Source organism: Typopeltis vanoorti, chromosome 5 (assembly GCF_054136105.1).
Source record: "Typopeltis vanoorti isolate ZY-2024b chromosome 5, IOZ_Tvanoo_1.0, whole genome shotgun sequence".
Classification (NCBI taxonomy): domain Eukaryota; kingdom Metazoa; phylum Arthropoda; class Arachnida; order Uropygi; family Thelyphonidae; genus Typopeltis; species Typopeltis vanoorti.
Window position 1 is genome coordinate 170,624,641 of NC_143553.1, and position 26,714 is coordinate 170,651,354.

At 39.5% G+C, this 26,714-nt stretch overlaps 1 protein-coding gene across 1 annotated transcript in view; it reads right to left on the minus strand.

Annotated features, from left to right (window-relative positions):
• LOC150107054 (transmembrane 9 superfamily member 1-like) overlaps window positions 1-19,387 on the minus strand; it is a 372,331-nt gene extending 352,944 nt beyond the window's left edge. Inside the window, exon 1 of the mRNA XM_090392919.1 lies at window positions 18,968-19,387. Within this exon, the coding sequence (XP_090249045.1) occupies window positions 18,968-19,057 (90 nt within the window). The 5' untranslated portion in view covers window positions 19,058-19,387. The remainder of the gene's footprint in view (window positions 1-18,967) is intronic.
• Between the last annotated feature and the right edge of the window lie 7,327 nt (window positions 19,388-26,714).

Here is a 26,714-nt window from a genome sequence, read left to right on the forward strand (position 1 = left end):
AATGAAGGTCAGCAATAAGAAGAAGACAAAGATAATGAAAATAGGCAAAAGCATTTAGAACATCAGCTGCATTATGAATGGATAACCTATAGAACAAGTAAAACATTTCGGCAACATGGGCATGATTTTTAGTGAAGATGGTAAATTAAATATGGAAATAGACAACAGAATCAACAAAGCTGACATGGTAAGAAGTCAACTGAATAAATTTATATGGAATAAGAGAGAAATTAGTCAAAACACTAAATTAGCTGTATATAAGAGACAGTGTTCAAACTAATTTTAACTTATGGATCTGAGAGCTGGGTTGGAAATAAAACACTTGACCAAAGACTAGAGATCCCAGATATGAGAGTCCTGAGAAAGATTAGGGGCGTGAACAGACATCAATGGCAATATCATATTAAAAACAAGGATATTAGGAAAGAACTTGACTTTGTCAGCATCCAGGAATGCATTAGCCGAGCTAATCTCCGCTGGTATGGTCATTTAAACAGAATGGGAGAGGAAAGATTAGCCAAACAAATGTTCTCTGCCAGGTTGGCAGGAAAAAGACCCAGAGGAAGACCAAGATATAGGTGGATTGATACGGTAAAAAGTGCCTTAGAAGATAGATATATAAATATAAGATCTGACAATGTTGTAGCTTTGACAGGTAACAGATTGATTTGGCAGAAAATTGTAGGAAGTTAGTAATGATGTAAATTTTTCATGTAGTACTATCATATCCTGTACACCCCTTGAGGGTAAATGTCAGGAATTTGATGATGTGAGAGAATACATGGACATCATGGGATATGTGAAGTGGATCAGGAAGGTTTAATAATAGATTTTGCAGTTGCATTTGAAATAGCTCTAGTGAATACTTTCTTCAGAAAAAGAGCAGAGCATCTGGTCACATACAAGAGTGGCGGGATAAAAACAAAGCATGGACTTTATCCCTAAAGAATGAAAACAACAAGAACACAAGGAGTGCACAGGATAAAGTGGTTTAAACTAAAGGAGGAAGCAGTGAAGAACAGATTTAAAGAGATGGTAGTTAAGGAGATAAAAAGAGATTCCAGTGATATCCAGCAATGGTGGCAACACAGTAGAGACACAATCAGGAAATGTGGTAAGGAGATAATGGGAGAAACATCAGGCAAGATAAGAGAAAACAAGGAAAGCTGGTAGTGGGATGAAAATGTACAAGTAATGATATAAAGGAAGAAAGCAGCAAGAAAGTTTGGGATGCCTCTCAGATGAATGAAGATCGTGAACTCTATAGAGAAAAGAAGAAAGCAGCAAGAAAGGCAGTGGCACAAGCAAAAGCATATAAAAATATGTATGATGGATTAGAAGCAACCGACGGACAGAAGAAGGTCTACAGGTTGGCTAAATATCGAAGTAAATCAATGAAAGATATCTCCAAAGTGAAGCAGATTAAGGGAGCAGAAGGAATTATAATAAGAAATCAGAATGTATTCAGATCAGATCCCCTTTCCTTATTCATCAGAAGTTGATGAATAAGGAAAGGGGAGGCTGTCTGAGGAAGAGGGAATACCAAATGAAAGAATGACTAGGGAAATTGACAGAGGGGAAGTGGTGAGAGAGCAATGGCCGAAATGAAGAGTGAAAAGGCTGCTAGACCAGATGAAATACCAGTGGAGGTATGGAAAGCATTAGGAGATGAAGGCATTGAATTAATATGGAATCTACTGAAGGGGATCTAGTCAAGAGGTAATTCCTGAGGAATGGAGACAGAGTGTGGTGGTACATATATAAGGGAAAGTAAGATATACAGGTCTGTAGTAATTATAGAGGAATTAAACTTATGTCTCGTATGATGAAGTTATTCAAAAGAATCATAGATGGAAGGCTGGGAGAAGAAGTTAATATTTCAAAAGAACAGTTCGGTTTTATGCCTCAAGGAGGAACTATGGATGCAGTATTTATTATGAGGTAGATGATCGAAAAATACATGGAAGGACAAAGGCCACTACATGTCGTTTTGATAGACCTAGAGAAGGCATATGACACAATACCAAGAAAGGAGATATGTAGGGTTTAAGAGAAAAGAAAGTACCAGAAAAATATGTTAGACTGATACAGGAAATGTACAGAAATGTGCAAGCAACAGTTAGGAGCTGTTTGGGAATAACAGAGTTTTGAGATAATAACACTTGTTTTACATAGGGATCAGCACTCAGTCCTTTTCTCTTTAACATAGTAATAGATACTTTGACAGAGTAAGTCAGAGAGAGCACCTCGAGTATGCTATACAGATGATACTGTGCTGTGCACAGAAACAAGAGACGAAGTGGAACAAAAGCTGATAAGATGGAACAGAATATTAGAAGAAAGAGGACTGAGAATTAGCAGAAGAAAAACTGAATATCTGGTGTGTGGTGAAAATGTCAACACTGAGGAAGATGTGGTGCTGAATGGAGAGGTCATCAAGAAAGTAGATAAATTCAAATATCTGAGTGCAGTAGTGGATAATAAAGGTGGAGTGGAAAGGAAAGTAAATAACAGAATTCGGGCAGGATGGAAGAATTGGAAAAAAAATGTCAGGAGTTGTGTGTGATAGAAAAGTTACATTGAAATTGAAAGGAACAATATACAAAATGGTGGCGAGATCTACAATGTTATATGGTTGGAGACACTACCTATGAAGGAGTCCAATGAAAGCAAGATTAGTACTACTAAAGAAAAAAGGATGCTTTGATGGCTGTGTGAGTAACAAGGAAAGACCAGGTGAGAAATGAACATTATTATTATTATTTTTTTTTTATGTTGGGCCCATATACAGGAGGTTGGCTGGTCAACCTATAGTACGTTAGTACCGTATATGGGTGGTGGGTTGCGAAAGGAGAAACTTATTTACATTTGATTTGAACGCTTGTATGTTGTATTCCTTGGGAAATACGTCTGGGGGGGGGGGGAAGACTGTTCCATAGTACTGCAGTAGCAGAGATGAATGAGGAGGAAAAGAAACTTGTTCTGTGGGTTTCAAGGTGTACTGTGAAAGGATGTTGGGCAGCAGCTGTAAGTGTTCCAATGGGCTTAATACAGGGTGAGGGAATTATTGATGTGCTGTTTCAGATGAACATTTCCCATGGAAATATTTATAAAATATACAGATTGCAGAGACCAAGCATCTATGTGAAAGTGGGGGGGGGGGGAAGTGAGTTGGTAAGGGATGGGTCATTTATTAGTCTAATTGCTCTCCTCTATATCGAGTCAAGCATTTTGAGGGAGCTTTCTGGAGCCCCACTCCAGATGTGAGAGCAGTATTCGAGAGCTGGGCGGATTTGTGACTTGTATAGTGTTAACAGCTTTTTAGATGTGTTTATGCCAGGCTTGATGTCAAGGCGATTCCGAGAAGAGAAATTTCATCTTGTCTGAGAATTTGAGTGTTATCGTAAACAATGCTGGGGAAAATGGTTCTTTTTTGTGAGAAATAAGACAGTGGGTTTTACTAGCATTGAAGTTAATGTGGTTATCTGAGCCCCATTGGTGGATGGCTTGGAGGTTAGTGTTCTGTGGGTTGAGGTGAGTTGTGTAGAGTAGGGTTTGTCAAATGAAAGGGAGGAATGAATGTGCTGTCATCTGCAAAACTGTGTATTGGGTTAGAGGTCAACTGAAGTAGGTCATTGATATATAGAAGAAAGAGGGTCGGTGAGAGAACTGAACTTTGTGGGACCCCAGCATTAGTTGGATGGTGAGAGGATAGATAGCCGTCTACCATCACACACACAGTGCGCATCCAGACAGGAAGCTGGCAATCCATCTGCAGAAGACCTGAGGCAGTCCAAATGATGGGAGTTTGCTTAGTAAGCCTTTGTGACAAACTCGGTCAAAGGCTTTGGAGATATCAGTGCATCTACTTGGGATTCACTGAATTTCTCCATGGCATTTGTCCAGTGATGGGTGATGTATGAGAGTAGATCTCCTGTTGAATGGCTTTGACGGAATCTGTACTGGTGGTTGAGAGTTGATGATTTTCTCCATTACTTTAGATAGGACTGAAGTGAGTGAGATAGGGCGGTAGTTAGATGGAAGTGATTTGTCACCATTTTTAGGAATGGGTTGAATATAGGCCAGTTTCCAGGTTTTGGGATATATACCAGTGGAGTAAGTGAGTGTGTACAGGTGACATAGGATAGGAGTCAGTTCCAATGCACAGACCTTCAGGATAATTGGAGGAATGCCGTTAGGGCCAGGAGACTTTTTTGTGTCTCCTGGCCCAGTTTTGTGATATCTTTTTTGGCAAAAGGATATAGGGGGCATTGTATGTTGGGCAGTTGGAATGACTGGAGGGCATTTGTCACTGTCAGTTATGTGTGCATTGGAGGCAAGGTGTGATGCCAGGAGATTAGCTTTCTCTATGGGTGATGTTGCAATTGAGCCATCTGGGTATGAAAGAGGTGGGAATAGTGTAGGGCAAAAGTTACGGTCAATTGCCTTGGCAAGAAACCAAAAGGCACGGCTGCCGTTTGGACAGGCTGCAAGCTTCCTGCTTTTGGAACGTTCAAATTCTGTTTTGGAAATATTGATAATTTTCTTTCATTCCGGACTGGAAGACCAGAAACAATAGTCTAATCATGGGAATGAAGCATAGTAGTCTCGGAGACTGTCTCATTTGGCACTGTTATAATGCCAAACTACTCTTGTGTGGGAGTGACTGTGTAAGCATTGTTCCATGGGGGAGGAGATGAGCACTTAAGTTGTGGTCAGAATTGCTCAGGGGGCTCACTACATTCACTGCATATTTGGAGGGGTCATTAGTAAGGAAGAGATCTAGGGTATTTGGGGAGTGGTTTGGGTTATCTGGTATCTGGTTGGCATCTGGACAAGTTGTGAATGAAATTGATTGAGTGGGGGAGGGATATCTTCAGCCAAATAAGGCCGAAGTCAGGTGATTCTAAGTTAGTTGTTCTCTGGCAGGGTATGTCAGAGCGTATATATGCACAGATACCACCCTTGCGTCGAAAGAAGTTAAATAGTGTATAGTTAGGAAGGTTGAGATGAATAGTGCTGGAGGAAGGCGAGATTTCATTTCCTGTTAAAAAGAGTAGGTGGGGTTTAGTGGACTGCAGATGGTAGTGGATGCTATTAAGGTTGGAGTTGAGGCCACGGATGTTGGTGAAGTGGATATGCAAGGTTCTGTGAGGCAGGGATTTGACCCAAAGGCTCTTGCATGTTTCCTATGCAGTGCCTGCATACTGGTGTTCTTGGTGGAGTTTTTCTTCTAGTTGTCTTCTTTGTTCTCTCTGGGCAAAGGTTAAATCAGGTCGAGCGTGTATGCACAACTGGGGGCAAGTGTCTTTAGCTTGTTGATTATTGATGTTATAAATTTGGTTGTGTTTATTGGTGAGTCATAGGTCACTTTCATGAGATGTGGAAAGTTCGTTCCTTCCTTTCTTTTGTTTATAGGTCTGATACGATGGCATCTGATGATATTTCTGGGATCGAAATTGCATTCTCCTGCAAGTTTGCCGACGTCTTCTTTTAAGGATTTACCGTTTTCTGTCAGAAAGTTCAGGATAACAGCGTTGAGTTTCCTATTTTCAGCCTCAAGCGACTTGTGTATTGATGATGTGATTAGTTCACGAAGTTCGTTAGCAGGCACGGGTGCTGGTCATTGAGCGTCTCGAGCTTAGTTTCCAACTTTCTGATTTTGGAGGAGAAGGTATCAATCACGGTATTAACACGTTCGCTGCCAACTACGAGTATACTCGTAGTGGGTAAACCTGCTTCACAAGCCAGCTACGAGTATACTCGTATGACGCTTACCGCCGGGAACGAGATTATTGTAGTGACCTTGAAGAAGAGAAAATCCTTGGCTTGTGGGGCTAGCATCAAAACTGTGTAATCTCATAGAACGTATATGCTCTGTACAAGCCAACTACGAGTATACTCGTAGGACGTTTACCTCCGGTAACGAGATTATCGTACTGACCTTGAAGAAGTAAAACTGCTCGGCGTAGGGGAACAGACCATGCCAAAGTAGCGTGGCAGCGAACGTGTTAAGCTATTGCTCGAGGTTATTGACTCTTCTGCCTAGATTTAGTATTTGTTTTACGAAAGGGAGGCACATCGTCCAGAAGTAGGGCTGGTTTAGATCGGTAAAAAGCTTGTGCGCTGATTCATTTATTTTCAAGCAGGAAATATGTAGCCAGTTGCAACAGAAATTGCACAATATACACTTTTTCCTTTCTTTGACTTCGGTTTCATAGCTCCGGCACTTCGTAATGTCATTCAGTTTGTTGGTGATCGGAGACGCTACGCTGATGGGACTTGAGGTAATCTTCCGTTGTTGACCTTTGTTGCCACCATCTTTACTTCGCACGGTAGGCATAGCGCTTCCACGTGGCTGTTTTTTAGTTGTAAAATATAGATGATTCAATGGACTATGGGTACTTACGAGTTGTACTGAAGTAATCAGCTGCTTAGTACCTTCTGTTACTTTTCCATTTGCTGCTTATTTTGCACAAAAAAACATTTACAATTACAATAAAATGCAGGAGCACAAGTTTAACATTACTTATTCGCAGGTGCCACCTATAATGATGTCAGCTCATATCAGAGGTACTGTAAAGGTGACTGCAATTACAAACAAAATACAAGAAGCACAATTAAGATGGTATGGACATGTAATGAGGCAAAAAAAATATGAAGGACAAAGTATCATGATGATGGAAATGCAAGGAGGAAGAAGAAGACCAAAGAAGAGGCAGAAAGATAATATAGAGAAACATCTGAAGGAAAAAAGCTTAGACAAAAATGCAGTCTACAATAGAAACCAATGGAAAAGACTCATCGGAAGCAGTGATCCAATATAGAAATTATTATTATTATTACCGTGATGCCTCCAAGGCATCCACAGACTCCTCAAATGAGGATACCTAATCTGCAGCTCTCTGTTTTTGTCTGTAAATTACATGTAAACTCAAGGCTGATTTGTCTGTATGTGGGATGAAATGGGAGCAGCTGAAGAAGAAGAAGAACAAGAGAAGTGTGATAACGTTTTTGGAAAAAGAACAACGAACTGTACAAGTACATAAAAAATAAATAAAATATATATGTGATAATTTTTAATTAAAATTTTTGATAGCAAATATAGGAACTAAGGGCAAAATTTTCCATGTAAAAGTTAGCAATAGGGTCTCTTCACAAATGTCCCAATCAATGATGCAATCCTTCTATTACAGGACAAATTTGCTCCCAAAATCACAGTGCTCTTTGTGCATGTATATGTTCTGGCTATTTTGTGTGGCAAAACACTGTCTACCTACAAAAAGAAGGCACAGCCATGGGCTCACCATTACCCACCCCTATTGCTAACTTTTACGTGGAACATTTTGAGCAACATGCTCTAGATTCCTCTCCTTTAAAACCCAAAGTCTGGATTAGATACGTTGACAATGTTTTAGCTATCTGGCCCCATGGCCGCCAGACAATAGACACTTTCCTCAGCCACTTAAAAAAATAACACAAATGCATATAATTCACAACTGAGATTGAAAAGCAGAACATACTTCTGTTTCTAGATACACTTGTCATGTCTTCCTTCTAGCAGTCTTTCCTTCACTGTTTACCAGAAATTGACACATACTGGCCAATATTTACACAAAAACTCCTACCACCACCCTATACAAAAACTAGGGGTCATTAATACATTTAAAAAAAGGGGCTTTGAAGATTTGCTCCAATGAACAAACAATTAAAGATGAATTAAACGTTATCAGCAATACCTTCCTAAAAAATGGTTACAGCCAAAATGCTATCAACAAAATTCTGTACAAGACCTCACTTAAAAACAAAAATAAACAAGACTATAATAAAATGGTAACCATTCCATTCATTAAAGGGATATGAGACAAAATAAAAGAATACTACAAAAATACAACCTTAGAGCCACCTTTAAACCTCCTGCAAAATTAAAGAACTTACGCAACACATCCAAGGATCCAATCCCTCCACTGGCCCACCCTGGGGTATACAGTATTCATTGCATAATTTGCCCTATATAGGGAAAACATGGCACACAATTCCTATCAGAAAAAAGGAACATAAACGACACATTAAATATAACAACTATGGTCAAGATGATCTTTCTGGTCATGGCCTGAACACTTTACATAGAATTGACTGGAAAAGCACCGGTTGTTTACATCACACCAAAAACTTGGTATGTATGAACATAAATTTAAGGAGGCCTGTGAGATTCTTATCAATCACCCTAATCTTAACAATAAAGATGGTCTAAAAATCCCAAACATATGGAAGACACATATTCTAACCACTTAATCTTTCTCCGTAAGAGTTAATTTTAAATTGAACCATAGGTAATCCAGGATGCTAAATCTAATATAACAATTTCATTTATTTATTGTAATTTTATTTTATTTTCATTAGAGATCAGACCAGCAGAATAACCGTTGATCAAATCACCGTCTCTTCAGCATACTATGTGAAATGTAATTTAGTTTGTCTCTGAATATTATTATTAAGAGAGACCTCCAGAGAGTCAGAGACTCATTGAGGGAGGCCACATACTACATATGCCAGATATCATACTTCTTCTTGAATTCATTCACACTGCTTGCACTCACATCATCCAATGGCAATCCATTCAAATCAAGCACCACCCTCTGAGAGAAAAATCTAGCCCTCACACCCTTCATTCTCAGCATCCAAGGATGCCCTCTTGTCCTTTCCCCAACCTCCATAAATTGAAATATTCCATCAATTGAAATCCTGTATGACCCTTTCAGAAGTTTGTAAGTCTTAATCATATCACCCCTCTCTCTCTCTCTCCTGTTTGCTAGTGTCTGCAGACTACAAATTCTCAATCTGTCTTCATAATCAGTATTCCACAATCCTGATATCATTTTTAACACTCTCCTTTGTACTCTCTCCAATATATCAGAATCACAATGGAAACCAGGAGACCACACCAGCACACAATAGTCCAAGTGAGGACTTATCAAAGCCTCGTAAAGAGACAAAATAACATCCTTACATGTGAATGTTCGTTTCAGCATTGCACTTATCTTTTGAGTTGTACTTGCAATCTTTGCCACATGGCCCCCCTGAACTTCAACTTCCTATCTACTAACACTCCAAGATCCCTAGCCTCATCAGTTTCTTCTAGCATAACCCCACCAATATAATACAACATTAGATATCTAATCATGCCGAAGTGAGTGACTTTACGTTTACTGATATTGAACTGACACCCATTTTCCCAAGCCCACAATTCCAGCCTATTAAAATCCTTCTGCAACGACTGCATATCAGCAGCATTCCTGATTACCCTACCTACCTATCTGTGAATCATCAACAAATGACTATATGTCACTTGTCAATTCCTTCCCAATATCATTAATGTACAGATTGAATAACAGTGGACCAAGCACTGATCCTTGTAGTACACCACTTGTTATTTTTTTTTTTTATTATTAATCTTTGTACTGGTTATGGGCAGTACTACCCTTACATCATGTCCAGACATTTCATCCAGACTTGATATAGGCCTAAGCCTTTACAAGTCTTTTACCCTATACCTGTTCTAGTTATCATTGTAGTCATTCTCTGGTGGCAACACCATGCCACCAGTGTGCCCTGTACAGCCCTCAAGGAAAGAACTTTATATCCTTCTGCGTAAGCCCAAGTTGTTTTAAGTCCTTATAACTATCTGCACTCCATATGCCATGTAAAGAGATGGTGGCGCTGGTAAACCTCGGAGTTGCCCCATGCACTTCCCGTATCTTACTAACTAGATCTTGGTTATTTTTATAATAATTTACTTTATTATTATGGCTATAGGCTAGTGGGTGACCTATTCCGACCACCTGGGCATCAACTACCAAAATGTCACCATCTCTTTTAATCACTAAGTCTGGCGTATGCAAACCCACGGAGGTCCTATAATGTGGTTCCACTGCAGCTCCCAACCTTTGTTCTTAAAGCAATTGTTCAGAATGGAGACCACGGCATCATGCCCCCTCATGCAGACCCCATGGGTGCAGAGGCAACACTGGGCTATATGAGACAATGTCTCACTGTAGTGGCAGCCAGCCCTACAGTTGGAGTCGTCACTACTACCACATCAAGCTGTGCAGGCTCGAGTAGGCAGGGCATTGATCCTCGTTCTGATAAGGTCAATATACTTGAACCCAGGGAGGAGTCTGGTGCCATCCCTTACCCAATCATGCTGGGTAAGCACCAGATATATCTCTTTTAAAGGAGCACCATCTACAGAACAATGCAACAGAGATGCCCATCTCTTGTGTTCTGCGGGTGCTGACTCGATTAAAGTACCTTGATAATGAGACCAGCCTTTAGCCCGCCTAAAGTCTTCTTGTATTAATTGGCTATAGAAAGCCTCCCTGCAGATGGGTGAAGAAGATAGTTCTAACTGCACGATTCTTGACAGCCACAGGCATGGGATCAGCCATCTAAGTGATGGAATCCCAAGCCCACCATCCTTCACCCTCGCATGGAAATATGCAGTAGGAGTGTCAGGCAGCAGTCGGAGCCATGATCTCACGGCTGAATGGATAGCCCTGTCCATTTGGGACAGTACTGAGATATATGTCCTACTAAGCACCAACTTGTGGTAAAAGCGAGGCAGGAGATAGTAGGAAAGGAGAAACAGTCTTTGCTAGGGCTTGAGAGGAGCTTTCCTCAAAGAAGCAATCCCAGCTTCTAGGATAGAAAGGACAAAGACATCCCTTTGGGGTGAACATAATACCGAGGTATCTCCACTCTTCCAGGATGGTCAAAGCATGCAACGGCCTCCAGTAGAGGGAAAACTCTATAGTCTCGACCTTAAGCTTTTTGTCATGACCAGAGGGAACAAGAGCTAAAGAGCAGGACTTCTCTACATTAATAGAAAGGCCTCGAATAGAGAAGAAGTCAACTACCCAGTCATGGAGTTCCTGCAAGCCTATCTTAATAGAGGCTACGAGAATAAGATCGTCCGCAAAGGCCATAGTATTAGAGGAAGAAGTGCCTAGAGAGTAGCCTATATGGTTAGGAAGAGAATGAAGAAACTCATCTATGACGTAGTTAAAGAAAAGGGGAGATAGAAAATCACCCTAGCAAACACCCAGCACTGCGGGAACAGAAGTTGCACGGGACCCTGTAGTGATAGTGATGGAGCTACCCAAATATAGCTCCATAACATAGGAAAGAAAGGGTTCTGGACATCCAGCAATAGACAGCGCTCAAAGGAGAGCAGGAAGGGACACGCTATCGAAGGTCTTTTGGAGATCCAGCGACGGCATATATAGAGGCTTAAGGTGGCATCGAGAATCAGAGAGAAGAGAAGATATATATTCTCGGCACAGCCGTCCGAAGGGACAAAAGCTCTCTGTCTATAATCATGCTGCATATGTTGCTGAAGTTGTTTAACTAATATTTTATGACAGAGTCTAAGTAACACATGGGAGATGGTAATAGGTCTAAAGTCTGATGCACTGCTTGAAGTTTCTTTCTTCGGAATGAAGATAGTTCTTGAAGCACATAAGTATGGTGGTATTACTTTACTGGAAAGGAGAATGTCCACTAAAGCTTGAAGAATCTTCAACGGCACCTTCTGAAGCCTAGACGCAGGAAAGCCATGAGGTCCAGAGGCAGAGAAATTGGATGGAAGAGCTGCTTTAATCTACTGGATGGAGACAGGCTGGTATATTTGAAGGGCAGGAATGGACCTCAATATTGTAGGTTGGTCATCATAATCAGGGAAGTGCGGAGGTGATATACCATTTTTTGATATCTGTCATTCAGCCATCCTCTTATCCATTCTAATATTGTATAACCCAAACCCATTTTCTCCAATTTATGCAGCAGTCTGCCATGCTGTATTCTGTCAAAAGCCTTAGCAAAATCCAAAAGTATTATGGTGTATCCATTCCCCTTGTCTAGTTCAATGGTAACATTGTTATAGAATGTGAGCAAGTTGCTAAAACATGACATTCCCTTAGTGAACCCACATTGTTCATTGCAAAGTAGATATTCACTGTCAACCCATTTCTAAATGCGGGCCCTAACCAACTTTTCCAAAATCTTCACCACCACTCCTGAGATACTAATTGGTCGATAGTTGGATACATCGGTCTTTCCACCACCCTAGTGCAATGGAATTACCATATATTCCCTCCATTCCTGTGGAATTTTCCCTATTCTGAGACCCATAATAAACATCCTGGTCAAAGGAATAGCCAGTTTAACTGAACACTCTTTTAGCACACTTGCTGATATCCTATCACTCCCGATTGCTGAATTCTTATTCCATTTATGCAACAGCTCTAATACCTCGGCCTCATAACCTGCGTTTCTTCATCTAGTGAAGAGATAACAGTGAGCTCAATGTTGCGTAGACCAGGTTGATAGCATTTAACAAAATGGGCATCCATTAACTGAACAAGCTCTTCTGCATCAGTAACCCTCACGCCATCTGGATTTACAGAGTCATTCTTTCATATTCATTCTTTCTTTTACTTGCAGCATATCAACAATAGAATTCTTGTGGGTTGTCTTTAGCACGCAGAGCCAGTTTCTTTTCATACTCATACTTTGCTTTCCGTACAACAGTTGTGACTATTCTAGCCTGCTGCTTATAACGTTCATAATGGACGTCATCCTTATGCAAACGGTACTCCTTCCACATCGTCCTTTTCTTACAAATCTCTTGCTTAATAAGATTACATATCCATTTCACTCCTACTCCATTAATTCTTAGAACTCTTGGAACACATTCTGATATCGTGTCATTAAAGTACTGTTTAAATGCTTCCCATGCACTGTCGATATTCTTTCCATCCAGCAACCGATCCCATTCCACTGAACTCAGTATACTCCTCAGTTGGTCATAATTTTCTGCTTTGTAGTTCAGCATGTTACCTTTTCTGAATGGAACATTTATAAACTTAGTCACTACCCAAGTGAGTACCGCATTCTCACTGTCACCAACTGGAGGAAGAATAGTTACGTCTTTAACTGAAACGCCCTCTGACACTACAATCAAATCTAACACTCATTGACCTAGAGTTCCTTCTGTCACATGCTGCTTGAGGAAGTTGTCCTGCAACACTTAATAAATGCATTTTCATTCTTCTCATAAGATTCTACTGCTACCCAACCAATATTTGGATAATTAAAGTCTCCCATTATGATTACTCTTTTCGCGCTCACCTTTTCTATTTGGTGATGCATTTCTTCATCACCAGCAACCGATCCACCAGGTCTGTAGCAACACGCCACTATGTAATTTGTCTTGTTAGATTCCACCTCACAGATGGTCTTCAAACTCACTGCCACATGAAATATTGTTAGTAGTAGTATTAATACAGGTATCCCTCAATTAACGCGGTTAATTAATTCCTCGATGTTACAGTATATATGAAAATCGCGTTAATCAAATCTAATAATCAATGGTAAAAATTACAATTCGTCCATGATCGATTACTGTATTAATAATTTGTTTTATATGGTACTCTTTTAGGAAAGATAAAAAATGAATGCAAAGTAAATGTTTAATAAATACTTGTATCTACATTATTTACTGCAATTTTTTTTATCAAAAGAAGTTATCAAGTGTTGTTTGAACAGTTTTAGTTTTTTTTCTTATCGGCATAGATTCTACAATAACAAGCAAAATGACTCTCTAGAGCTCGAAAAACAAGCAATAAAACATAAAGAAAAAACACTGCAAATATAATACATGATGGTACAAATTAAGTGGATATTGAATCCAACATTATTTCATAGCCAAATGTAGAAACTGCAAGAGTTTCGTGCCGAATATATAGAAACTGCAAGAGTTTCGTGCCGAATATATAGAAACTAAAAGTTTTGGCAGATGCATGCATGCCGGCGAAGGTTGGTCGATTGGTAGAGCCTCTGCTACTAATGGCTCACTTAAGTAAGTTTGAGCGCGGTTAGTAGTTGGAAGGGGACCAATCGTTCGATGCTGTCGGCACACTCTCCCTCGATGAGTCTTTGGACTCCCTGGAGGTGTCAAAATAATAATAATAATAAATAATAATAATAAAACAACCATATGGGCAACTCGTAGTAAAGGTGGAGTAAGCTCCAGATTGCTTTCCTTGGTATTTTCTATAGAGGACATGTATGATAAATAAGCCTTTGGCTCTCTATTTCAATAATATATGATGGTTTATTCATTTTCAGTTACAATCTAAAAATTATTGAACAAAGAATAAAAAAAAAAAACTAAACCATACTATACTGACAACGGAGGTCACGGTATCTCTCAGACACAATTTACTATCAAATATCACAAACCTTTACATAATGTGTTGAACCAAACTGATAGCAAAAAACAGTGAGGAATATCACTCGTAACATATGAATGTGCAGCTACTCATGATCTTCAAGCTATACACTGAATTGTATAAGAATATTTATATTAAATATTTTGCATGTATCTGTCAGATCAGCTGCGAGCTCCGCATGGTTAAAGGCGCATTAATCAAAACACTTGCTGCATATATCAAGGGATTGCCGCAATTAATTTCGCTGCTTTAAGCAAGGGATACCTGTACATTCATAGGTCTCAACTCTAACTGGGTTTAAGTCATCCAATTTCATTAGCAGCATGCCCCTCCTCTCCTATTCACTCTATCCTTCCTAAAAATACTGTACCCATGACACTCGATATATATGTGTATACGCCAGATGATGACCTTAATATGCAGGTGAAACATCGGGAAATTAAAATAATTACTTATAACATGGTTGTAGAGTCCATAATTTTATAAAATGAATGCTTATCACAGTGTACACTAAAGGAAAGGAATTTCTTTTTCACCTCTTTACTCACATACCTTGGCACAGTTTCCAGGGATGACCTCTTGTTCTTGCGTTATCCATTATCCTATGAAACAATTCCCCTGCATCTATTTGGTAGGCTCCTCTCACCAGCTTATACATCTCAATCACATCAACCCCCCCCCCCCTCCTCCTATCTGCCAACTTCTGAAGATCATATTCAATAGTCCGGACTCCTGAGACAGTCTTAGTTATTCCCCTCTGCACTCTCTCCAATGATTCTCATCACCAATATGACCAGGGATCAGATTAACACTCTGGAATTATCACCACTTTATCCATACAAATCAGCATTCATTTCACTATAATAGCAATTTTTTGGATTAACCTTGTAACTTTTGTGATGTGTTCCCTGAACTTTAGTTCCCTATCTACCAAGATGCCCAGATCTCTTGCTTCCTCCACCTCATGAAGCAAAGTTCCTCCAACCTTTCCATCTTCTCTAGCCAAAGTGCATAAATTTAAACTTAGTAACAATGAAATGCCAACCCCATTATTCTGCCCAAAGCAACAACCTCTATGTTCTCCTGTAACATTAAATTAAAAATGTCCAGAAATTGTATTCGTTTCATCCTTTGTCTCCAGGTCAAAGCAAAGTCTGCACATTAAGGTTCTTCATTACTAGGCTACTTGTAAACATAAGCAAATGAGTTCACCTTAATTGCCTTAGTATCCCAAAATGCAATGCACATACTTTCAGGTGTGCATAATTATTATTATGTGACACCTCCATGGAGTCCAAAGACTCATCAAGGGAGGGCACCTACTCGACGACTGTCATCACCAACTACAACCAATCGCAATTACATCATCATCTACACCAACACCATCTACAGTCCACTACTAGTATTTTCACAGACAATTACAAACATCCATGCTCATGGTGGGATTTGAACCTGCAGCCTTTTGGCTGGAGAACAAATACGCTAACCACTCGGCCAACTAGGCTGGCAAACTGAGGTCCCATCAGTGGGAGTCAGACCCAGAGGAGATACCAAGGTTGAAATAATGCAGAAATCATATATATTTTATATACAAGTGAAAAGGTGTGCTATTTTATTATTAAAACACTCTGGATTAGAGCTAGTAGTAACATGTTTTTCACTTAGTTATAAATTCAATTGGATGAAGTTATTCACCTTACAAGCTTACTACAACTACAACAAGCTTACCTTAGCTTACTACAACTAGCTCTTGTAACAACACGTTAGAACTTCCTGACATTGCGTTTCCTAATTTAGCCTCACTAGCAACAACTGAATATCTCCTTTCACACTGTGAACTATATCATTGATATATAAATTAAACAAGAATGGCCCCAGAGCAGAACCTTGGGGCACCCCACTTATCACTTTCCTTTTTTTGGGGGGGGGGACACTGCACCCTCCGTAAACAACTTGCTGGCTCCTATTAGTCAAGCAGCCTTGAAACCAAGCTACCAAATACATTGACCAATTTCAACAGTAATTTATCATGTGGTACTTGTTTAATTGCTTCAGCAAAATTCAGATAAATCACTGTATAAGCATCACCCCAATCCAATATACTACTCACCTTATTATAAAATGTAACTAAGTTATTAGAGCATGGCCTTCTCCTTAACAAGCCTTTGCTGCTCTTTCAAAAGATTTCCATTCTTACAAACCTATAGTGGTGTAGCTAGGGGGGGGGGGGTCCACCCGGTAGCACTTGGAACCTTTTTGAACTTTTGCAGTTAATTCTAAAATACAGTCTCAAGAACTCAGTTCCAAATATTGTAATACTACTGTGAATTTTCCTCACAATTACTGTAAGTGTTGCTAGTTGTGAGGGGAGTTTTTCTAAATAAAACTTAAGAATTATCTACATTACTATGAAACAGACTTTGCCAATGTCATCGACAATTTTGCTAACAGAAAAGCAAGAAAAATAACATTTTAGAATGTTGAAGTTAAAGTTTTACTTCAAAAATAAACATAGTGTTTTAATTTATTTCCCTATACATCATTTTGACTTTCTGTAATATTTTTGGTGTGTATTGAGACGGGGGAGAGGCAAACTCAGGGACAGCCCCAGGCAACAAACCGGCTACACCACTGCCAACCCATTTGTATTCTATCTCTAACCAGCCTTTCTAACACCTTCATTCAATGTTACATTTGATATACACTTGGATAAACACATAGTTTGAAGCTACTGATTTGGATTTTCTCTTATGCAGTGGCATTCGTTTTCCTTCTTTCCACTAATGGAGATTATTCTTGTTGCCAGAGTTTTGACTAACAATCAGGTCAAGGGCACTGCCAGCTCTTTTGCATTCCGTTAATATAAATGGTGATATCCCATCCAATCCCACAGCTTTATTAACATAAAGGTTACTTAATATTCTAAACATTTCCCATTCTTGAACTGTCAGTCTTCTGTCCTCCCTCGAAACACTAATTAAACATTTCCACCATATTTCCACCTTCTGCAGATGTGACGTGTTCTATCTTCAATTAAATTTTGTCTTCCATATTCACCCTTTCTTATACTAACAACATAATTATAAAATTCTCTAGGGATTTGCTTTGCTGCTTCAGAAAATTTCTCATGCAAATTTCTCTGTCTTTACCAACACTTGTCACCTTCCTAGCTTGCACCTTATTACTTCCCCATGCTGTTGGTGGGTGCCCTGTTCTTTATGTTCTCCATAACATCCTCTTTTTCAAAAGTTCCTGCATAATTCTGCGATTTATCGATTGCACTCCTACATTATTTATCCTCCAAACCTTAGGAAAACAATCTAACACTACTAATAATCGGTTTCACACCAAATCCCAGGCACTGCTGCTGATTTCTGTTCCCTAATTTTCTTAATTTATCACGGTCTCCTGCTGTGTAATTCCATGCATGTCTTTTGTTTTGTGAAGCCTGTACCTGGTCAACCACTACTAATGTCAAAACTACATGGTTACTTTTGGTGGCATCATGATGACATCTATTATCACTGTATGAGCACGTAGTTGAAGCCATTTGTATCTATACTGCTTTAACTAAGTAGCTCAAGGAGTTCAATTCCCTTACTCGAACATTATTTCTTGCTTCCAATAAATGCTTCCATAGTTAATGTCACCCAGTATTATCATGCTTACTTTAAATGGCCTTAAAGCCATTGTCACAATTACTTCAAGTTCAACATGGAGGGGACACAACTATTCTGAGATTAAGAGTGACACATCACCTCCTCTTTTATCTTTTTCAAAAATGCTACAACCATTGTATTTTATTCCCATGAGTACATCACCCGCCATTAATCACATCTGACACTAATGATTTGCAGATTGTATCCAAGACAAATTCTGCATCCTTATTCTTAATTCTCCTCACACTGATATATATAAGCACAGTAGCTCTATCTAGTCCCCTTTCCTTCGCCCCAATTCTTCATCCTATCATTTAGGTCCTTTGACAGTATTACTACCATTAAGGCCATCTCTACATTCTTGTCTTCCTTTGTCATTTATCTCACATCCTAGTTATCACCATGATATTTCTGCAATTCCTCTGCAAGCTAATCTTCTGATATCCCCCCCCCGCCACACACCTTTTTGTGAGACACAAAATCAGTAAGATGTTCCTAAGGGTCATCTAACTTTTACTGCAATAGTGTGAACACTGGTTTAAAATGTCTATGAAACCCAGCAATATGAAAACTAGAAAAAGGAGTATCGATTAGATCATTTTCAATATCGCAAGCATTTAGTCGTTATGCTTAATTTGAACGAATTCTCGGATGTGCACAAAAATCATCTCAAGCCACCGGATATGCTTACATGCTTTTTGCCACTTTTGCATGGTTTCAAGAAAGGATTCATCTCCACCTCGCTGATGATCGAACTTTTAGTGCAATTTAAGTCAGCAGAAATTGCAGATAAGATTTAATCATACAACCATTCTGCTACACGGAGAGTTTCGCTTAAGCCACAGAAGCTTATTTAGGAGGAAAGCAAAAATCTTTTTATACTTTAACAATTATGCATTAAAATATATTCGCCATGCTTGCATGGGTTTCAGCTAAAAAGGCATTTTAATTTGCATATTTTTACACTGTAAATAAGGGCAGAGCTTAGCAAATAAAAGAAATTAGTGAAACGCTTACTTGATCACCCTGTTTGTAATTGCCGGCAGCAACACATTTTATCATAACTATTATTATACTCATCCAGATGCAAAAGGGAATGAGAGACATCTTATTTATGCTTTGTGGGGTTTAAAACGCCTACTCTCAGATAGATTTAAGTAAAGTGTATAGCCATAATCAGCAACATGTTTGTGACAATTATGCATCAAAACAACACCTGTACGGCATCAAAAATTGCAGGAACAAACTTCGTTAACACACATCATGGAGCTGTCACGTGACGGGATATTTCACTCTTGTTTGTGATTTAGTTGGTTAATATTCTAGGATTGTGCACGTGTAGTTGAACATTCGTATAATTGTGATGTTCGTAACCTATGAATTACTACCACTGAGTTAAAGTATTCTAGTACATACAGCGACTGGACCGGAAAAAGAGTGGAGTAATTCTGTGAATAAGGTAGGTGCGTCACCATTTAAACACACGTTCTGACACTTTTTTTTTTTTTTTTTCAGTTTTAGATAATTTCTTAATGGTTAAGCACATTTTTCGCGCTATAGATAATTTCACACAAATAAGATAAGTCTTTTTCTTTTATCATAGTAGGACTGTCAATACACCTTCGCTTATATAAACACTATGTAACGAAGATTATTCAAAAACTATTTTATCGAATGCTTTCCAGTGACAAATTACACTCCATGTAGAACACAATATACAGATAGGTGAAGCAGACTAATTGACTGCAGTTGTGTACTATAATAGAAATGACATGGTTTACAGTTACACAACTTCTAGGAGGGGGGGGGATTTAATTATTATTGCTATTACTTCGTGACACCTCCAAGGAGTCCAAAGAGTCATCGAGGGAGGGCACTACTCTAAAGCCCTCCACCAAGTACACCATCATCATCGATACTAACGCCATCTACTGCTCACCACCACCACCACCACCACTTTTTTGTCCGTAAATTGTGTGTTCTGATGGCCGATTTGTCTCTATGCGGGATGAAAAACCGAGTGTCTGAGAGAAAAACCCTTTTACCTTCATACGAGATCGGCTAACTCACGTAACTTCAATTACTAAAAACCCGCATAAAGATTCCTCTGGTCACATCGAGAATCGAACTTGCGCATTTTCTTGTAGAAGGACGCAACGTACTGTCGTGCTTCCAATTGCACTACGGAGGTGCATTAAGAATGTTTACAAAGCTTTAATAATTAGCGTCGCATCCTGGCAATAGGATAGAGTGAGTGAGATTATTGCAATTATTGCAGCAATTATAGAAATGAATGATCTAGTTAGTGAAAGATTTTCTGTGAGACAGAATTTGAAGGACTTAATCATAACAATGAATGCAAAGAACGAGAGTGCAAAGATCATGACTGTGCTACAAAGATTTGACAGTGATGAGTTAAACAGAAGAGCAAATATAGTAAATGGAATGATGTCAAGATTGTGTAAAAGCTTTTGCAAAGAAATGAAACTGAATACTCATTTTATGAACGTCTGAGATGAGTTTGATAAAAGGAAGGAGTAGGCCTGTGTAGCTCAGTGGAAGTGTGCTTGCGTCCTCTGTGCTTGGTCGCTCGAAGTCAGACTTCTTCTGACTCAAAATCAGAAAAAGTTCCTCCAGTCTAGTCGCCGACTGGAGGAACTTTTTCTAAGCCTTTCTTCAACCGATTCCCGAGTTAGTCGATCTCTAGCACGGACAAGTGGTTTTTTATCCCGTAAACTCAAGAAAATCGACCGTAGTACACACATTATTACAGACAGTAACATACCTTGTTAGGGTTAGGCACCAAGAGATGGCAGCACTTGTTTGCCAGCCTCTTCATCGGAGGCTGCTATAATTAGTGATAGACATGGGCCAGCTATCTCTATGTTCGACACTGATATTCCATGGCAAAAAGAAGTAAAATACCTGGGAATCAAACTGGATAACCGACTCAGCTTCAACCCCCACATTTCACATGCTTGCAACAAAGCCAACTCAACAATAGCTTAACTCTACCCTCTACTCAACCGAAGAAGCAAAGTCAGTACAGAAAACAAACTAACAATATACAAAACAATCATCAGACTCATACTAACGTATGGATCGCTGGCATGGAGCCACACCTCCCCCAGCAACATCAAAATACTACAGATACTACAATAAATGCCTCCAAATGATCTTCGATGCCCCGTGGTTTGTTAGGAATGCTCTCCTCCACCAAGACGGAAACATGCCAGACATACCTTCGTATCTCAACCAAACTGCTGCCAAGTACTTCGCCCAGGCATCACTCCATCCCAACCAACTCATTCCTGATTCATCAAATTATGATGAAAACGACAGATGGAGACACAAACGCTCGAAGGCAGCTCTGATCATCGCTTCAAACGATTCTACACAGCCCTAATTCGGGCGAGCCAAGCAATCAAAAATTTCTCATCATTAATAATCACAATCTAGCGATGAAGGGATAAAAATCCAAGGGATTGACGTCCATCTCGCCATTAAAGTTAACAGTTAGCAGCTATCTCTAATTGCTACCGGTGGAGAGTGAACTGTCCACTCAGTCTCCAAAAGCTAGATAGGGTATAAAGGCCTTGCCGACTCCCTATAAGGGAATAAAAGGCATTAGCTGATTTTTTTTTTTTTGATGGATTGGGCTCTTGGCATTTAGAACATTTATTGATAAAGGATAGAGTAAATGGTCAAACACAGGGAAGGGGATTTGCTAGGGAGGCAGATGATAGAGTCAGCTGTAAATAGAACTATGGTCATTAATCTCTGTGAATTTGGGATTAATTGTTGGCAGAAAATTAACAGTATACAGAGTGGGCCAATTCACACAGGAAAATTATGGGAGGAAGGGAGTATGCACTTCGACATTAGCCGAAGTATTCGGAATAAGTGTGAAGAATTTTTGTAATTACTTAGTGCAACTTGGCCAAAAATTAGAGGAATTAGTCAGACTTGGTTAACTAAGAATGATAGAGTTATAGGGATTGCGTGTAAGGGGTACGGTATTTTCAGGCAGGACAGAGATGACAGAATGGGGGAGGGATTTTACTAATGAGAGACGATGCAGTAAAAACAAAAAAAGGTAGAAATGCCTCAAGGTGAGAGGTACATTGAGGGCACTTCATTTGAGGCTGGTTGATGTGAGATAGGGATCAACAGGGCGAAATATGTAATCGGTTGTTGTTATAATCCAAGGAATATAAGGGAGAATGTAGATAGTATGTATTGGCAAATTAGCAGGATGAATGAAGGTTGAGTAATTATTATGGGGGATTTTAACTTTGGAGACATAGATTGGGAGAAGGAATGGTCTTGAGGAAAACAGGAAATGGAGTTTATACAGTTGTTAAGAGATAACTAACTGAGACAGCATGTAATGGGAGGGACAAGAGTTTCGAAAGGGTGAGATCTGGTCATAGCATCGGAGAACATATCAATAATTAATTTAGTTACACTGTCTCCCTGGGAGATTGTAAGATGCGCTGAATATTCTGTTAATAAGGGGTATATGTGGAATTACACCGCTGTGATTATGACAAGCTGAGAAGTCAGCTTTCAGCAGTGCGATGGCTTGAGAATTTGAAGAGGAGAGATTCTTACGCTGCGTGGCAGATTGTCAAGGAGTATTTAAAGAAAGCTGTATCAGACTGGATTTCCAGAGTCAGAAGAAGAAGAAGAAGAAATCAAGTCTCAGCGGCTGCTTTCATGCTTCCATTCTAGTGGCCTCATCGCCAGAGCGATCACACCATGACAGTACGAAAGCAACTCCGGCTAGCGCTGCCTTTTAACGCGCGAGGCACGAACAGTATTGGTGCAGTGGCTAGACGGGATTCTGATTTAGAGGCGCTCAGTCATAATCCCACGGATGGTAGCTTCGCACCACTGGTCACTCCACCAAGCACATGTACCAAGTATCCGAACCTGGGGTTCCTCTCGTACTGAGCAGAATTACTATCGCAACGACTAGTCATCAGTAGGGTAAAACTAACCTGTAATCTTTATCATCAGGTCAGACTCTCTTCATCTCCTATAGTATACACCTGCATCATCCTTAAGGTTCATCACCAAACTAGTACACTCTTCTTCTACAGTATACACCTGTATGAACCTTGAGGTTCATCACCCCAACACTGTCACTCTTGCTAGTATTCCCTTGGTCTACTATAATATCAGTCCACCTCATAAGGGAGGCTCCAAGACAGAGGTTTCAAATTATAGACCAATCAATATATCTGGAGTGGTGGTTAAGGTTTTGGAGAAATTGATAAAAATTTGAATTAAGGAGTGGGTGGACAGCTATATAATATTTTATAAGGGGCAACATGGTTTTGTGAAGGGTAGGACTTGCCTCAGTTTCCTTTATCCAACAGTAGAGATAAAGGAAATCCTAATTCCGTGATACTGCTGGACTTTGCAAAGGCATTTAACACGATTCCACACTGAACTCTGTTGCGTAAATTAGAGCAAATGGGTGTGGATCCGAAGCTGGTGATCTGGATTAGAGGTTGGCTGGTAGGTAGATATCAAAGAGCAGTTTATGGAGGAGCTGAGTCCAGGAGAAGGCAGGTGACCTCAGGGCTGTGCTTGGTCCTCTATTGTGTAATTTGTACATTAATAATATTAAAAATAATTTGAAAGGAAATATTCACTTGTTTGTTGATTATGCAAAATTAAGAAGAGCGAAAGTAAATTCAAATGATGTAGATATCTTTCAGGATGACTTATATAGGGGACGGTATGGGCTAAGGTAAATGGCTGTCAGTTTAACATGGTTAAGTGTAAGGTGATGCGCTTCGAAAGGATAAGATCACACGCTGTTTACTATATTAATGGAACTGAAATGCAAGACGTTGACGAGGCAAGGGACTTGGGAGTTATTGTGGACAGAGAACTTAAGTTTAAAAGGAATATTGCAAATGTTGCCAAAACATCACATCAAATTACATGGTCGTAGAAGAACACACTGACAAGCAGGGATAAGGAAGTTATTGTTCCACCTTATAAGGCATTAATAAGACAGCATCTGGACTATTGCACACAGGTCTGGTCACCTGAATTTATTGGTGATGAAGAAATGGTGGAGCGGTTTCAGAGGCGAGTTACAGAGATTGTTGCTGGTCTGTGGGATGTTCCTTACGAGGATAGATTGAAGATCTGTGGGCTCTCAAAACTAGCTGATAGAGTGGAGATATGATACAGGCATATAAATAATTAAAGGGATTTTATAGAATTGATACTGATGACATTTTTACGACCAGTGCAGGAAGCGAGAGAACGAGGGGCCATCCCTGGAGATTGTGAAAGAGTGTGTGGTTAAGATGGGTGTGTGTTAGGACTATATTATTTGTTTGGAGGGTTGTGAATGGGTGGCATGTGTTGTCAGAGGTAGTTGTGAATGCTTCGTCTGTGAATGAATTTAATGAGAAGTATGATAGGAATTGCGTGAATAATGGTTTGTGTGTCAATGTAGGGTCTCCCACGATGAGTCTTGACTCCATGGAGACACCGATATAATAATAATAATAATAACATACGGGAACAAATAGGCGTTTGCTGATTATTTTTAAAATAATAATAATAATAAATCTATATTTAAACTAGGCAATAAACAGAACATAAAATAACACAGCTCAGTCAGAGACCCAAAACAGTCGTGCAAAAACAGATTTGAAACTACAATGATAAAGTATTGAAAATTTAAACAAAGTATATGGACGTCAAAGATACCAAAATATCACAGAGACTTCATTCCAAGTTTATCGAATCATAGCCATACTAAAATTAGAAAAATATTTTACAGAGACTTCAGAGAGCATTTGAAATGATTAGCAGTATCACTGTGTAGCCATTTGTTTTATCCAATTCCGTTGCCAGTTTATTATAAAATGTGAATAATTTGCTAAAACAGGAGCTACATTTCACAGAGCCATGCTTCCCCTATAGCGTATCATATTCTTATCTGACCATTCCTGAATTTGACATTTAACCAATTTTTCCAATACTTTTACCACCCTTTCAGAGATAACTTTGGTGTGTTATTTACTACTTCTTGGACTCCTCTTTATTCAATGAATCTCTCTCACCCACTACCATTGAACATTGCGATATATGATGCAGCTAAAAGAACTTCGTCAGAGGCACTACGAATTCGCTTGCACATTTCCGTAGTGCAAGGGCCAAAATACCACCCAGTCCCGTTGCTGTATTCGGTTTAATATTTTCGGATATGATGAGTGCCTCTAGTTCATCTACCTCAATTATCACATCTGTCTCCATCACATCAGTACCTACAAAATCTCTACCTGGATGATAGACCTACACAAGATGATCACTCAATAACCCAACTATTTCTTCTACTTCTGTCGCTTTCCTAGCCTCGGAACTGAAAACAATCCGGGGGTAGTCCAAAAGCACTCTAGCGCCTTGGGGCCCCCCACACCTGGGAAATGTGTAAGTACGACCCCTCTATATATAAATCAGACGCTGGGGAGAATATAAACGAGGTAATTAACATATAATAAATTTAATTTAATAATTTATCCAAGTGTAAGTAAACGAAGTTTGAACCTGACCTAACTTTCCTGAAAATATCTTCACGACCGAGGTAAGGTAGCGCAATACCAGGCAACTCCGAGCAAAGGTGGACTAGGATCTGATCACTCCCTGTCTCAGCATCTCCCATAATGCAGAGCACATCGCCTTGCGGACATGTATATTGCTATGCACCAAGGGAAGGTCCACTACTCAGACAGGTTTCGACCTTTATTGTGGTCCCGTCAGTGGGAGGCAGACTTAAACGTGGAGATACCAAGGCAGAAGCAACAGGAGAGATCATATTTACCTGTACATGCCGCCAACTGGTATTCCGCCTTATTATTGAAATATTCTAGATTTAGAGAATGATGTTGGAAGTTTCTTTTGCACTTGGTTAAATTATAATAAATTTACTTTAATCCTTTATCCAAGTGTAAGTAAACAAACTTTGCGCCCGAAAATATCTTCAGGACCAAGGTAAGGTGGCGCAACACCAGACAACTCAGAGCAAAGGTGGACCAAGCTCTCATCGATCCCTGTCTCGGCATCTCCCATAATGCAAAGCACATCTCCTTGCAGACATGTATACTGCTATGCACCAAGGAAAGGGCCGCTACCTAGACCCTTTTCGACCTTTATTGAGGTCCAGTAAGTGGGAGCCAGAAGAAAACGTGGAGACACCAAGGCAGAAATAACAGGAGAGATCATATTTACCTATTCAAGCCGCCAACAGGTGTACCAACGTATTATTGAAATACTCTGGATTTATAGAAAGATGTTGGGATTTTATTTTGCACTTGGTTAGACTATAACATGCTCATGAGTAATACAAAGCAGAGTTGAGAAAGGTTACTGAAAGTGTAAGAAAGGCAAAACCAGATTATGAGAGAAAATCATTTAAGCAGGCTAAAATTAATCCAAAAGAGATGTTTGCTACATATCAAGAAAGAGGAAGAATGGTCATGAAAAGATAACTTTACTCATTTCCGAGACTAGGAAAGTGACAGAACTAAAAGAAATAGTTGGGTTGTTGAATGATCATCTTGTGTAGGTCTATCATCCAGGTAGAGATTTTGTAGGTACTGATGTGATGTAGACAGATGTGATAATTGAGGTAGATGAACTGGAGGCACTCATCCTATCCGAAATTATAATTTCGAATACAGCAATGGGACTCGGTAGTATTTCAGTACCGGTTTGAGAATGCAGTATTTTC